This window comes from Pantherophis guttatus, chromosome 3 (assembly GCF_059756535.1).
Source record: "Pantherophis guttatus breed Tessera chromosome 3, ASM5975653v1, whole genome shotgun sequence".
Lineage (NCBI taxonomy): Eukaryota > Metazoa > Chordata > Lepidosauria > Squamata > Colubridae > Pantherophis > Pantherophis guttatus.
Genome location: NC_142065.1, coordinates 215,773,360 through 215,787,436, shown reverse-complemented (window position 1 = coordinate 215,787,436; position 14,077 = coordinate 215,773,360). Strand labels below are relative to the sequence as shown.

Below are 14,077 nucleotides of genomic sequence, written 5' to 3'. Positions count from 1 at the left end.
TAAGCAAAGAGGTAATGTATTGGTTTTCTTGTCTATGGAGATTCTCAGTCATCCAGTCAGAGCTAAAGAAGCTTCTTGAATGAGAAACGAAACATCTTCAAAGAAAAACCAGAAAGTCCAGTTGCCTCTTGAAAAAGCACCTTTGGGACTACTGGTTTTCTTGTTAAAACTGGTATTTTTCGATTAGTTGGAATTAATAAGGAATTAATAAGTGAAAATGCAACCCCACCACCAAATTGACTGTTCTGGATCTGGTGTCTAATAATAAGTTGCCTGAGAATGGTTACCTGCCCCAACCTGCCTTCACATTTTGCCCCTGTGGAGGTAAGGCTCTCGCACATAGCACAGACAACGGATGGATTTTCTTCCTGGCATATTTACCAACAACTACGTGTACAACACAGGATAATGCTGGTCCAAAAATATTCCAGAAAACATGGGGAAGGGGAGTCATTGGGGAAAATGAAAGAGAAGTCTTTGTGAAAGAGTTCATGCGGAGAGGTCACTATTATCAAATCTCTCCTGGTCATACACTTCAGCCACAACCTTCCTGCCCGCAAACCAGCGCCCATTCAGTGCCTGGATGGCTTTGTGAGTCTCTGAGGCCATGGAGAATTCCACAAAGATCTTGACAATGATCTCCGCGTCTTCTTCCTCGCCCTGCTTCTCTTGATAGATGATGACTCTGTTGACAGCCCCAAATTTGCCACACTCCTCTGTTACTTCTCCTTCCAAATCATCATCAATGTCCTTGGGGTCCACCATGTTTCGCAAAACCATCACTGTTGACTGTGTAAAGAAAGAAACAGGGAAACGTCACCTCCCAGGACTCAAGGCATTCCAGAGAATTACCTTCCAGCCAGCCTTGTTTTGTTCCATCACTGGGGTTGGAGGCTGCCCACCGTTCTTCCATGATAGGCTCAGTTTGGAGGCTAACCCTACGCAGCCCTTCCATCAGCACTGCTGAAGAACTCACCTCTTGTTTCCGGAGAAGCTTCTGCATCACCATGTGGCGGGCGCTGCTGCCAGAGATGCTCATGTGCTCCTGTTCACTGAGCATCTCTGGCCTTTCAGATTCTTGGAAAACTTCCTCCTCCTCCTTCTCCTTCTTGGCTTCTAGCAGGCCTAGTGTTGGGGGACTGGCCAAGATGGGGTTCACCACACCCACCTGGGGAATAGTGACAGGAATAGGTGGGCGAGCTGGTGTGACACCTGGAGGAAAAACACATTTTGAAGTATGTGAAAAGAACTAGTTGCCCATATGCCCTCATGCTCCACACCCAAAGCTAAACAAAATATCCAATGCATCTCAAACAAGGATGGTAATCCCACCAGGTCAACACGTGATCAACCCAGATTTAGAGAAATGGGCAATCTCTCAACTCACAACAAGCTTAGCAATCAACCGCAGGGCAGTTGTGTCAACAAGGAGCAAAATTTTCAGAAAAAAGCTCAAGACCCCTCATCCATCCTTCCACTCCACAGAAGAGAAGAGAAACAGAAAGGAGGAAGAAAAGACAAGCAGTCCTCGAGTCGCAACTGTAAGGGAGCCTGCCTATTACAGTCATAAGTCGTAAAATGGATCGGTCACTTTTTGCAGCGGTTATTAAATCGATTGTTCATTGTGATGCGGTTTTGCTGAAAACCGGAAGTGGGCAAAATAGCCATAAATGCAGCTGTGTTGCTGAGCACCCAAAGGGCGACCACATAATCACTGGGTGTAAGGGGGAGAGGGAGGGAGGAAGGTGGGAGAGCAACCATCAGAACTCAAGAGGACACCAATGGGGATGCCCAAGCAGAGCCGCAGAGGGGAAGAGGAGGAGACAGAAGCAGCCCAGGGAGAGACCAGTAACAGGTAACATCAATGAGGCCAATTGTTTCTCCATAAGATTTGTAAAGCTAGAATGATTCAAATTGCTACAGAAAATATCAATGTGGCTCATGCAATAGACTCTCCCTTGCTAGAGAATTTGTCAAAGGCTTTTGAAAGAGACCCTCCTCTAATGCTCTGGAGCCAAAACCCCACTGGATACAGAAAGTGCAAATCAAAGACCAGGAGAGAGGAGGACAAGAGGTTTTATGGTTCCCCCAAGAGCAACGACCCCCTTCGGCATTCTCCAAGCTAGGATCCTCTTTCCCACCTGGCCAGACAGGAGCCCCAAAAGGAGGTTCCCAAGCAGAGGGTCCTTTTAGCTAAGATGACCAACTCAGGGTTACAGAGCTCTACCACCTAACCGAAAAAGGGTGGGTGGGTGAGAAGAGCTCATCCTCCCTTGCTGGAGTGTAAAGCGCCACCCAACCTCGCTGGCACCAGCCGGCAGCCCTTTCGTTCCTATGAAAACTCCTCAGGGCCAGACCACCCTTTCTTTCTCCAAGGAGGATGTAGCAGCTTCTCCTCTCGCTTTGTTTCACAGACACAACAGACATGGGGAAGACAGAGAAGGCGGGGATGACATCCTCTTTCTACCCGACGGCTGGGCCAAAGGCAGAGACCTTTTCACCAAGCACCCCCACGCAGGGCAGCTCCCTCCCTCGTCCCAGACGGCAAGAGGAGGGTGTTTCAGCTGCCAAGCCACTCACCCGTGATGACGCCTGGAGCTTGAGCTGCCATCACAGCCTGTGGTAAGGCCCCCAAGGGCTGCGCTAGGGTCAGGGCTGGGGTCACCAGTCCAGGGGTGGCTAATGTGCTAAGGACAGCAGCACCCGCCACCCCTGCCACAGCTTCCTACAAGAGAAAAGTCAGCTCTGCTAGGGCCTCTGCAGCCACAGGGCTGCTTCTGTACCCCAAGGTCCAAGCGAGGAACCCCACAGCCAGGAGCTCCCCTAGAGAGAGAGAAAAGCTGTGCTGGGGGCGCCTCTTTTGGAGGTAAACAGCAATCACCTTCTGTGGGCCCACTGGAATGGGAGGGGCACCTCAGACCAGTGTTCGCCTTTGCTTGCCTGATGGTCTTGCCCAGCCCCAGAGACATCAGCTGGGCTCAACCAAGCCATGGCAGCAGAGGGAGGAGGGGCCTGCAGAGCACCTACACAAATTGAGCCCCTAGAGCCCCACTGCCTCCCCTGCCTTCCTCTCTGCTGCAGATGGTGGAAGCCTGCTGGAGCTTGCAGAGGAAAAAGGATGCGGGCTGCCCTCAGACTTGGGACTGGTGCCCCGCTGCTGCTGGTCAAGGAGAGGGGAACAGCAGGAAGGCCAATCCAGCTAGGGCAAGGGCTGCTGCCTCCTCCCCTTAGCTCAAGCCCTCTCCTCCCCCAACTCCGCTCCCCAGACCTTGCTCCTTACCTGAGCGGTGATTTTCGCCGTGGCAGCAGCTGCAGCTACGGCTGCTGCAGGGGGCAGGCCTCCCGGGGTTGCTGGGGTCAGCAGAGGCATGGGCGGAGTGACCGCTTTGCCCACACGGAGATACTGGCCCCCCAAGTCAAAGAGGTTCATGGAAGAGACGGCGTCCTGCGAGGACTGGGCCTTCTCGTATTCTGAGTGGACAGAAAGAACAACATGGAGCACTGACCGCTGGCTCTGGGTCCTCAGCAGCAGAGTAGCCAGCCCCAGGGCTCACCGATGAAGCCGTAGCCCTTGTGCTTCCCCGTGGTGGGATCCCGGGCCAGCGTGCAGGACTTGATCTTCCCAAAGGCCTCAAAGACACTCTTGATGTCGTCATCAGAAAGATCCTGGTGCACCGATGCCACGTAAATGCGGTTGAAGGCTCGAGCCTCCTCTGCCAGCTGGTCGATGATGGGCTGCGCTTGGCCAATGTTGCTGGGCCTCCCCACCTGCAGGAAGGCGACCCGTGAGGGCCTCTGGGCACCCCCGGGCCCCCAGAGCACCAGCTTCTCAACCACCTGCCAAGGGGGCACTTGGCCTAGTCAACATCCTCAGCTGGAGGGGGGGGGCGGCTATCTTGTTTCTACAAGCCCATCCAACATTCTGTTAACCGCAATTCAGCAAACTGTGAGTTAACATGTTTCCCACATCCAGATTTATTCATTAAGCTACATCCTGTCTTTCTTCTTGCTGCCAATTTTATTCTTCCCACAGCAACCCCGTGAGGTAGGTTGGGATGAGAAAGTGTCAGCGGCCAGTGAGGTGAACCTGGACCTTCTCGGTCATGGCCCGGCCCCTCCATCTCACTAACCCTGGCATGACAACAGATGAGGTAGTAGGGAACCTGGGCCGCTCTTGTATTAAGCCAGTCACTGCATTCAGTTCTGATTCGTTGTTCCCACTGGGCACCCCACGTCATGGGAATACAGCAAGGAAGTTTTCTTAAGCTGGCTTTGGAAGCCCTCCCCAGGGTTCCTTGCACAAAGCAAGTTGCAAGCGCCAGGCAGGCAGGCAGGCAGGCAGGCAGACCAGCGGCCCACCCACTATGGGGGAGGAGAACCCTTTGCAGTTCAGGGGCCATGGATGGCGTTGGGCAAAGCACTCGGCCTGCTTCTAAATAAGACCTGCTGGAGAGATGATAGCAGCTGGGGCAGGCAGGCAGTCCGGCTCCCCCCCTTTATAGGACGCAAAAACAGGCGTGTGGCCACAGCCGTCTCTGGCTCACAGGTCCACATACCTTGATGTTCCGCCCTCCGAGCATCACAGAGTTCATCTGCTCCAGGGCCAGCTGAGCAGCTTCGGGGACCTCATATTCCACAAAAGCAAAGCCCTGGCCAAGGAGAAAAGGGGGCGTGAAGCTCAGGCACTCCACCCACCCACCCTGCCCCCCCTGCCAGGTGTCACACTCACTTTGTGCTTCATGGTCACAGAGTCCCAGGACATGTCGATACTCTTGATGGGTCCAAAGGGGGCGAAGGCCTGCCGTATGGTGTCCTCTCCCAGCTCATAGTAAATGGAGCCCACATAGACCCGGCACATGATGGCCAGGGCCCGCTGCCGCTGCGCTGCCATCTGTATCAGAGAGAAGGTCTGGCTGGTCAGAGCAGGAGGGAAGCCCGGCAGCTCTCCCGTGCCCCCCTCCCCAGGAGGCTCCAGAGTGGCAAGGGGGGGTCTCCCCGAGGAGGAGCTAGCCCAGCCCACCCTTACCCTCTCCCTCGGCCAGAGGAATCAACCCTCTGCCACCCCAAAGGGTCCTTCCCCACCATTCTGCCCCCACACAGCAAGAGATCCAGATCGGGCACCTCGTCTCTGTCTTCCCCTGAAACATCTCCCACCCCAGGACGCTGCCTCTTCCTCTCGGCAGGCGCCTTTTGGGAGCAAACAATGGCCACCATGTCAACAGCCTTCTCTCAGGGCCAGGCCAGCTGGTGCAAGGGACCATCTGACACTGTCCCAAGGAGGTACAGTGGCAGGAGGTCTGCGATGACCCATTTCCTCTGCCAAAAGTCTAACCAGCCTACAATCCAGATTCACCGCTATGATTCAGTGGCCGGGCAGCAGCTCCCCTGCCTGGCAGCACAGCCAGGCCCAGGACAAGCCGCTGGAGCGCTTCTCTGGAGCTGGAAAAAAAAACAAGGCTACTCCTGTCCTCCTTAGAGGCAAACGCCCACCCAGCTGGGGATACTGGCTGGCTGTACATCACAGCCAAGAGCACCTTGGGGGCTTTGCAGCAGTTCCACAACACTTCTCATGAGTGTGTGTGTGGGGGGGGAGGGGGACCTACAAGACTAGGAAACCTCCGTTTTCCCTGCTCCCTCTCTGGGGCACACCTGCTACTCCGTCCCTCCCCAACCCTGGAGAGAACTGCGTTGGGAGGATGCCAGGCAATGCCTCCAAGCTCAGCCTCCCTGCCAAACAATTCTGGGGGAGGGGGTGTCTCACTGCTCCCCATGAGAGATGAGGGACCCTCTGCAGGAAGAGGCTCTCTGCTGCACATCAGGACAGCCAGCGCCACTGGACAAACTCAACGAAGGGCACACACTCCCAGCGTTCAGGAGCCAGCAGAGCAAAGAGTTAGGGAGAGGGAAAATGGGCATCTACAACGAAGCCCATGGGGGCTGTCTGGCTATTTGGGCTACCTGCTCCGCCCCCGCCCCAACCCTGACCCCGACAAGCCAGCCGTCCATCTAGCATCCCAGAATCAGATCCAGGCTGAGCAGCTGTTCTGAGGTGGGCACCCAGTCGTGCTTCTCTTTCACCTGCCCCACAGAAACTAAGCTAAGTCCATCCTTCTGGTGCCAGGAGAACTCAGAGGACCTGGGTAGCCTAACCTCAGAGCTGCTCCAATGAGCCGGACTCTTCAACAGCTCCAAGAGGATCAACCCAGGTCAACCTGCCTGCCCGATGCACAGCAGGAGCTGGGGCCCTGTGCAAGATCCACCAGCACATTACGGGGGACCTCTGGCTCCTGCCTGGGTGCGCCACACTGCTAGCATTCAGGTGGAAGAGTGGGGGCACCTCTCTCCCGGGAGAGGGTGGGGCCTGCTCCTGCTGGCTTGGACTTCATACGCTGGCTCCAAAAGCGAGGGACCTGTGCCCTGGCAGGCAGGCCCCGCGGCCACCACCTTTCTGCCCCAGTACCAGCCAGCAGCCCCTCTTCCTAGCACTCTTCCACTCGTCTAGGAGAGCCGGCCAAGCCCCAGCCCCCAGCCCCCAGCCTCTAGCATCCCGCGCTGGCCCCCTGGCGAGTTACCTTGGCAGTTACTTTGAGGCCAAAACCTCAGCATCCCTAGAAAGGCAGTTCTCCCGCTGCTTGAGACTAATGCTTTCTTTCTCTCTCTTTCTTTCTCTCTCTCTCTCTCTCTGCCCAGTGCCTCCAGGGATCCCAGCTGCCCCCAGCCCAAGGTCTTCCACTGGGAGCTTACACTTGGCCTTGGCTGGGTGGGGGTGGGGTATATCCAGAGCAGGGGGGTGGCAGGAGAGGGAGGCCACAGCTACGTCCTCCCCCAGGCTAGGCCCTGACTAAGACCCAGTGCCCAGAAGAAGTGAATGTGTCTATTGACCGATTGTAAAGGTGAGAGAGGATCTCCAAAGCCCATTGTCACTGCTGCCATCTGAAAGACAGTAAAGACAGAGTTCAGTCTGTGGGAGCTGAGCACACTACCACGGGGTTTGTCAAAACTCAAGCGGGAGAAAGAGGCCTCGCCTGCCTGCCTGCCTCTGCCTCCTCCTCGGCGAACATCCCCGGCCGACCCTGGGCAGCCAAGGCAGGGAGGTCCAGGACAGTCTTTAGCCCTCAGCAGACCACTAGCTATAGGGACAGCCCCCCCACCCCCACCCGCAGCAGCCAGAGCTGCCCCAAGGGCTTTGATCTTCCCCACCCCCACCCCATCCTGTAACTCCTCAGGAAGAGGAGCTTGGACAGCAGCTGGCAGCCCCCCTCCCACTGCCCTGCAAGACCAGACACTCCCTGCCCCTCCCTGCCTGAGGCCGACTACTGCGTCCCACGCCAGCTCCCCCCTCTCACTCTCTCTCTCTCACACTCTCTCTCTCACACTCTCTCTCATTCTCCAGGCAGCTAAGCTTCCCTCCACAGGCGGCCATGTCTAGGCCTAGAAGGTCATGGCAGGCCAAAGGCAGCACTCCAGGCAGATCTCGGGGCTGGCAGTGGCTCTAAGTGCATAAGGGGCTGCCCTGGGGAGGGGAGGGGAGGGGGGAGGGGAGGGTGTGTCAAAGGCAAGGGCGTCCTGGCAAGGCCTCACCTGGAGGTTGGTGAGCTGCTGCTGCTGGTGGGCAATCGTCTGCTTCACCAAGACGCTTTTGATGCTCTGCTCCATCGCATATTTTTTGGCCTGGCAGGAGAGAGGAGAGAAACCAAAGTCACAGAGACCAGAATCTGGCAAACCTCTGGCCCGGAACACCTAAGAGACTCAGCAGCTGAATCAGGGACAAGGCGGCCTTCCTGCTCACACCCACACACCCACCCTCCATCAGCCCCACCAGCTCCCCTATTAGGCCAGGCGAAGCGTTTTCTATTATGTCGTAAAATGCCTTATAATTTTATGTCATAAAATGTTTTCTAAAGTTTGGCAAGTTTCAATTCCATGGCAGTTGTGCATCCCAGATCTTGGACCCATTCTGTACATTAGCCATTTGAGGTTCCTTGATTCAACAACAGATGTCCTATGGTGCACTGTTTCTCTCAGTTAAAGGTTTTATAGGAATGAGAGCTTTAGAACTGTATACTTAGATATGTACTATGTTGCTTTTATCATTGGTGCCATTTTAATTGTTGGTAAGGGAGCCACCCATAGTTCAATATAAGATAGTGGCTGCCTATCTAAGTGTTTTAATATATAAAGTTAGCTTCCTAACATTTTCACAGTAAAAGGGGACAGGCCTCACACAGCTGGTCCTCCTGAAGGGATCGCTTTCTCCCCTAGGGACCGTCTCTGCAAGGACACCCTCGCCCAGCGGTAGTTTGAGGGAACCCCCACCACAAACCTGGGAGTAAGACTCTGGGACAGCCTGGCCTTCACCTCAGCTGCTCCACAAGCCAGCCAGACCAGAACACTCGCCTGGCTGCTGGGGCCCCCCAGAAGCTGGAGCTCTGGCCCAGCCTGTAGGGTCCCCTGGGACCTACTCAATGCCCTGAGGAAGCCCAGCAGCACCTCTCCTGGGCTAAGCCATCAGCCTCCTCTCCTGTCAGTGCCTGCCAGCTGGTAAAGCAGCAGCACTCTCCTCCTCACCTCGGGGTACCATGCATCAACCCCAGTTCTGACATTGGGAGAGGGAGATGGCCCCCCTCCACTATCTACATCACCAGTGCCGCACGTGCCTCTCCCCTGAGCTAAGAAAGGACCCACTCTCACTTTTCCTAGAGGGAATAGCCCAATTCCCTGATAAGGTTGGTTATTTTTCATGCACCTTCCCCAGCTGTGTCACTGTTTTCTCAAGTAGGAGGGATCTGAGAAATAGGCAGAAATCTGAGCACGATTCAAGCACCCAGTCCTTCCTCTGGGAACCGTTTCATTTTCAATACACTTCCTGCTGATTCCAACATGGAATTTACAACCGTCGCACACAGGAAACACTTTTACCGGTTCTCTGCTGAGAGTCCAGTATCCTCTGCCCGCCCAGCCCTATTGAACAAGAGGCTAAAGTACTTGGGGCAGGTCTTCTTATGCCAATCCTCATCCCGTTTAATTTTCCAAGAATTAGTTAAAGCTGCTTTATTCCAGGAAGGGTTTGGCCCCAGCTACTTTTTTTTTTTTTTTTGCTTTAATTTATATGCTGCCCTTCTCCGGAGACTCAGGGCGGCTTACAATGTGTTAAGCAATAGCCTTCATACTTTTGTATATTTATACGAAGTCAGCTTATTGCCCCCACAATCTGGGTCCTCATTTCACCTACCTTTGAAAGGATGGAAGGCTGAGTCAACCTTGAGCCTGGTGAGATTTGAACTTGCAGTAATTGCAAGCAGCAGATGTTAATCTGTTAATAACACTGCTTTAGTCCACTGTACTACAGGCTCGTACTTGAGGGACTTGGGGTGTCCATCCTGAGTTGTTTTGGATTTTAGTCCTACAATGGGAGTGGGGTGGGTCGGCAATACATACATATGTACGCAGAATTTAACTCAACAGCCATTAGCAAAAAGCGAGGCACACTTGCCCTAAAAGAACCAACTTTCTAGGCATCCATGCAATTACAGATTTGGGCTAAGCCATGTTAATGCCTTTTCATTTGTTCTGCATCTGTTAGCACCTCACTGAATAGCTGGGTGAAATCCCCAAATCTGGTTACAGCCCACTCCTGTGGAGGGCGGCACTACATTTCTGGTGGGGCTCTGCCCAGAAGAGAAAAGATCCTTGCCCATGCTCCCGACCCACCCACCCACCCGGCTATGCGTGGGCTGGATGATGACCTTGGTCAAGCTGCTCACCTTCTGAAGGGCCTCCTGCTGCTCCGGGGTAAGAGGAGGGAGCCCCAGCTTGGCTGACGTGCTCTGCCCATTTTCCACCTTGACGGTTTCGGTGCCCTGAAATTGGAGAGATGCTCATGAAAGCCTGCCTGAACAAAGGAGATCCATGCAGATTGGGTTGGGAGGCCGTTTCATTGAGCGGGGGAGGGCAGGGGAAACAGGCCAATAGTAATTTCAAAATAATCTGCTTGATATTTAAATTGATAGAGACATTCCCTGGGTCTCTTTAGAGTGCCTGTAGCACTTCTTCCCAGCTGGGATCCACAGAAGGGCGTGTACGGAGCTGCCCCTTCAACAGTTAACCGGCATCTCCCACAAGATTCCTTCCACCTTCTCATCCAAACAGCTTTGAAATACCTAGGTTAGAGACCCCCTCCACTGACCAGCAGCTAATGATGAGGTCTTAGCCACCCATTTAGACGGATTCTATTTAATTAGTGTGCTAATCAGAACATCCTGGGATGTGTTGTCAGCACAGCTTGTTCTTGCTGATTTCTGGAAATCTCCCCAAGCCTTAAAAGATTTTCACAGATCTCTATGACCTGCTCTTATAAGTTTGGGTGCAGCAGTTCTCAAGACCCTCCTCCTTCAAGGTAGGAGCAACAGTCATTCTGGCTAGTGATTTGCTTTATGCAGTTGTGCAGAATTTCTCACTCAAATACTTTGGCCACCTAATGAGAAGGAAGGATTCAATGGAGAAGAGCCTAATGCTGGGAAAGATTGAGGGCAAAAGAAGACGGGGACAACAGAGAATGAGATGGCTGGATGAAGTCACTGAAGCAGTAGGTGTGAGCTTAAATGGACTCCAGAGGATGGTAGAGGACAGGAAGGCCTGGAGGAACGTTGTCCATGGGGTCGTGATGGGTCGGACACGACTTCACAACAACAACAAAGAATTTCTCAGCAATTACATAAGAGATCATCCAGATGTTCAGCTATTTCCTACTGATTTAACCCATTGAAAGGAGGAAAAAAGGCACCGATTGTCCTCACTTACCAACCAGAATTGGGACTAGAACACCATCACTGAGTGATAAAGTAATTTAGTGAAACATCACATGGCCACATTGGTCTCACAACAGTCCCTCTGTAGTCATTAAGCAAGCCACTCTGGATCATTAAACACAACCTCCTCATATGACACACACACACACCAAATCTGCAACTCCCTGCCAGCTTCCCCACTGACTTTGCTTGTTGGAAGACTGCTGTCACAATCACATGACCGTGGGATACCATTATCATTGTAAAGACACCTTGCAAAGTGCCCAAATTGTGATCACGTGACTGTGGGAATGTTGCAATGGTTGGAAGTTTGAGGACCTGTTGTGAACCTACTTTTTCAGTGCCACTGTAACTTTGAAGAGTGGCTGGATGAGGCGGTAAGTGGGGACTACCTATATTCCTAATCATGCATTTATCAGCCTCAGATTTTAGTCCTGTCCCTTCATTCTGGCCTTCACAATTTTCAGGGGAAATACATCCTCTTTAATTGGAAAATCCAAAGAGAAATAATTTCCCTTATTTTCTGTTTGAATAGCTCACACACGATTCCTTCTCCCACCTCCACCACCCATCATTTTCAATGCCTTTAAAAGCCAGTGATGTGGATCTGAAGAGACCCTCATGCTCCGTTCCCCTCTGAATCACCTTTTCTGCTGCTCATCCCTAACCCAAAGCCCTTTTGGTGGCTCTTAGAAATCTCTGCAACCACCATTCATTCTGCACTTCTACTTTCTTGACCTCCTACCAGGCAATACACACACTACCTACAAAGTAATCTGGACCTGTTTCAAGTGAGTAACTACTTTGTCTAGCTTCTGCGGTATCTGACATCTTGTCTTTAACTGTTGCTGGGCATTTTGAGCTCTGGGTTCCTTTTTCCATTAATGTTCTCCTGCTGTGATGTCCTACTACCTACAACTATGGTTAAGTTTTTTGCAGTTCTAGATCCCAAGGATGCATTCACCAGGTTCTAGCACTGGAAGTTTGATTTCTGCTTTCAGACATTGCAAAGGTGTTTGTTACCTCCAAGGGAGGGAGAGGTGAAAAGATTGGGGGTGGGGAGATTATAGGAGTAATTGGGCCCAGGGTGGTGCTGTACTACAGTGCTGGGCATTTTTAGAATGTATCGGATAATAACTCACCCCAAACTAACATATGACCTCTCCTGAGAGTTTAAAGTAACAGTTAAACATGATAGAGTTAAAGGTAAAGCTTTGGGACCCTCCATAACAGAGAATCTAGCAACTACTCTTTCCTCTGCTGCTCCCAAAAGAAACCATCAGGTAGGAGTGGACCTACCAGAGAAACTCTCAGTCCTCAGATGAGGTTCAGGAGGATGCTGTGACTGGCAGCATAGCAATCCATTGGGAGGCCTCCCATCATCTTCCACAGGTCAACCATCAGAGGGACCAATGCAGATTCTATCCCATGATCAGGAATGAAACCAAACTGTCTCTGGAGGCTTTTGTAACTGCAGTCCCACCTCTTTCTTAACCTTCCCCAAGAAGGGGAGTATTTGAGACATAATGGAAGTAATTCATAACTGCTGGATTCAGATTTAGTTCCTTGAGGAGTGGAAGGACCTGCCCCTCTTCCAGGACTTCTGAGGCCTCGCCTTCCCTCAAATGGATTGACCACAGCTTGAATCCAGCTCCCAGTTCCCTGCCTGGCCATTTCCACCAGCCAGGTTGTGCAGAGGCCCAATCCGGAGGAGGTAAAACTGAAAATGCAGGGAACCTCTTCCAATTTCTCAAGGTTCACTTTTTATGATACAGACCATCTAGGGAAAGATGGCCAGACTATCCGTGGAGTACCATTGTGAGTTCTTAGTAGAGAATGTTGCAGAGAAAATATTCGCCTTTGTTGATTAGAAATCAGCTAGAAAAAGTCTGAAACGGCATCAAAACTGTCGCCTCACAGTCTTTATTTGGCACAGCTTTCAATCTGCTGATTCTAAGCAAGTGGACCTTGGCCCACGAGCCGGTGGTCTTGGCCCCTCTCCCACCCGGCCTTGAAGAGCTGCCCTGAAAAGGAGCAGAGACTGGATCCAAATGCTCGTGAACACCCCCGTGGCAGGAACCGGGCCGGTGGGGGGGGGAACCTTTTGGAAGCCATCCGTGTGACCCTCCTGCAGAGCCATTCGGGACCCAGCTGCTATCGGGCAGTCCGTGGGGGGGGGGGAGGTTAGGGCGAAGCTGCTGGACCACAAGGGGCCCCGGAAGAAGAGAGAAGCGGATCACCTGGAGCCTTTACAAAGTCGGGGACGGCCCCAGACCAAAGCCTCCCACCATCCAAGGGCCGCTGTCCCATCCAGGCCGGCTTCCGGCATCCCCTCGGGGGGCCCTGCGAAGGGTGGGGGCGCCTCTTTCTCCGGGGGTTCTTGTGGGTGGCGGCCTATGCAACCTCTCCACGGAGCGGGCATGGGCTCCTCAGCCGGCCGATGACGCCCAGCCATCCGGGAGGCGCGTCGGTCCTCGGGGCTCCGGGACGGGCGCGGCTTGGCTCCAGAAACTGCCTGGCTGACCCGGACCGTCTGGCCGCAGCTCGGGCAACCCCGGGAAAGGGGGGGGGGGACGGGGCAGGAGGCCGGACTGGCTGGCCGCCCGCGGGAGAGGAGGGGGGGAGGGGAGGCGCGCGAGGCGGAGAGTGCCGCGAGGCGGCTGGGAAATGTAGTCCCGGGCCCCCCTCGCCTCACGCCCCGTCAGCGGCTCAACCGAGGATGCCCCGCATCTCTTTCACGCGGCTCTCCTCCGTTCCGACCGGTCAGGCGCGGCCGCTTACCAGAGAGAGCGCCGCGGTGGTGGTGGTGGTGGTGGTCGCCGCAGCCGCCGCCATCTTCGCCGCCGCCGCCGCCGCCGCCGCCTCGAGCACCAAGCTCCGGAGTTCTCGCGAGAACGAGGCGGCGGGAGGCCGGGCGAACGCGACACGGCTCCGGAGCAAAGGGCGCATGCGCGAGCTCGCTGATTGGCCCGCGCCTCCCGCCACCCGGAGCCTTTAAGGGGGGGACAGCCTCGTGAAGGAGGCGCTCCGGCCAGAGCCTTTCCCGCTTCTCTCGCCCCGCCCACCCCCGTCGGAGGGGGGTGGCGCGGGGGGGGGGGGAAGCGGCAAGAGCCGGCGGAGCGTCGGTTGCTGGCGCTTTAATGCGGGGGAGGGGGGGTTGGGGGTTGGGAGAGAAGGGCGCGCGTGCGTGGCGGAGGAGGCTGCCGCGCGGGGAAAAGGCAGCTGCGGTCGGAGAAGCCCCGGGAGGAGCCCCCGCTCTGCCTGACCTT

The 14,077-nt window shown here is 54.3% G+C and overlaps 1 protein-coding gene and 1 long non-coding RNA gene across 7 annotated transcripts; one reads left to right on the top strand and one right to left on the bottom strand.

The window, feature by feature from the left end:
• Positions 1 to 356: 356 nt before the first annotated feature.
• On the bottom strand, positions 357 to 13,815 carry PUF60 (poly(U) binding splicing factor 60). Of its 6 annotated transcripts, none has more exons than XM_034420059.3 (11): positions 13,590 to 13,815; positions 9,765 to 9,860; positions 7,582 to 7,671; positions 6,883 to 6,933; positions 4,730 to 4,891; positions 4,557 to 4,649; positions 3,555 to 3,768; positions 3,281 to 3,471; positions 2,581 to 2,725; positions 977 to 1,212; positions 357 to 789 (listed from the first exon to the last, which is right to left on the bottom strand). In XM_034420059.3, the coding sequence occupies exons 1-11, from the start codon at positions 13,755 to 13,757 to the stop codon at positions 490 to 492; spliced, it is 1,746 nt and encodes a 581-aa protein (XP_034275950.2). In that variant the 5' UTR covers positions 13,758 to 13,815; the 3' UTR covers positions 357 to 489. The 6 variants fall into 6 exon arrangements, with proteins under 6 accessions (XP_034275950.2, XP_034275949.2, XP_087747605.1 ...); XM_034420058.3 differs by having other exon boundaries at positions 3,555 to 3,795; positions 13,590 to 13,757; XM_087891479.1 differs by having other exon boundaries at positions 12,108 to 13,596.
• Positions 1,210 to 3,982, top strand: LOC148115001 (uncharacterized). Its single transcript, XR_015733625.1, has 2 exons — positions 1,210 to 1,855; positions 2,415 to 3,982. It is a non-coding gene; the product is annotated as an uncharacterized LOC148115001 (long non-coding RNA).
• Positions 13,816 to 14,077: the final 262 nt, after the last annotated feature.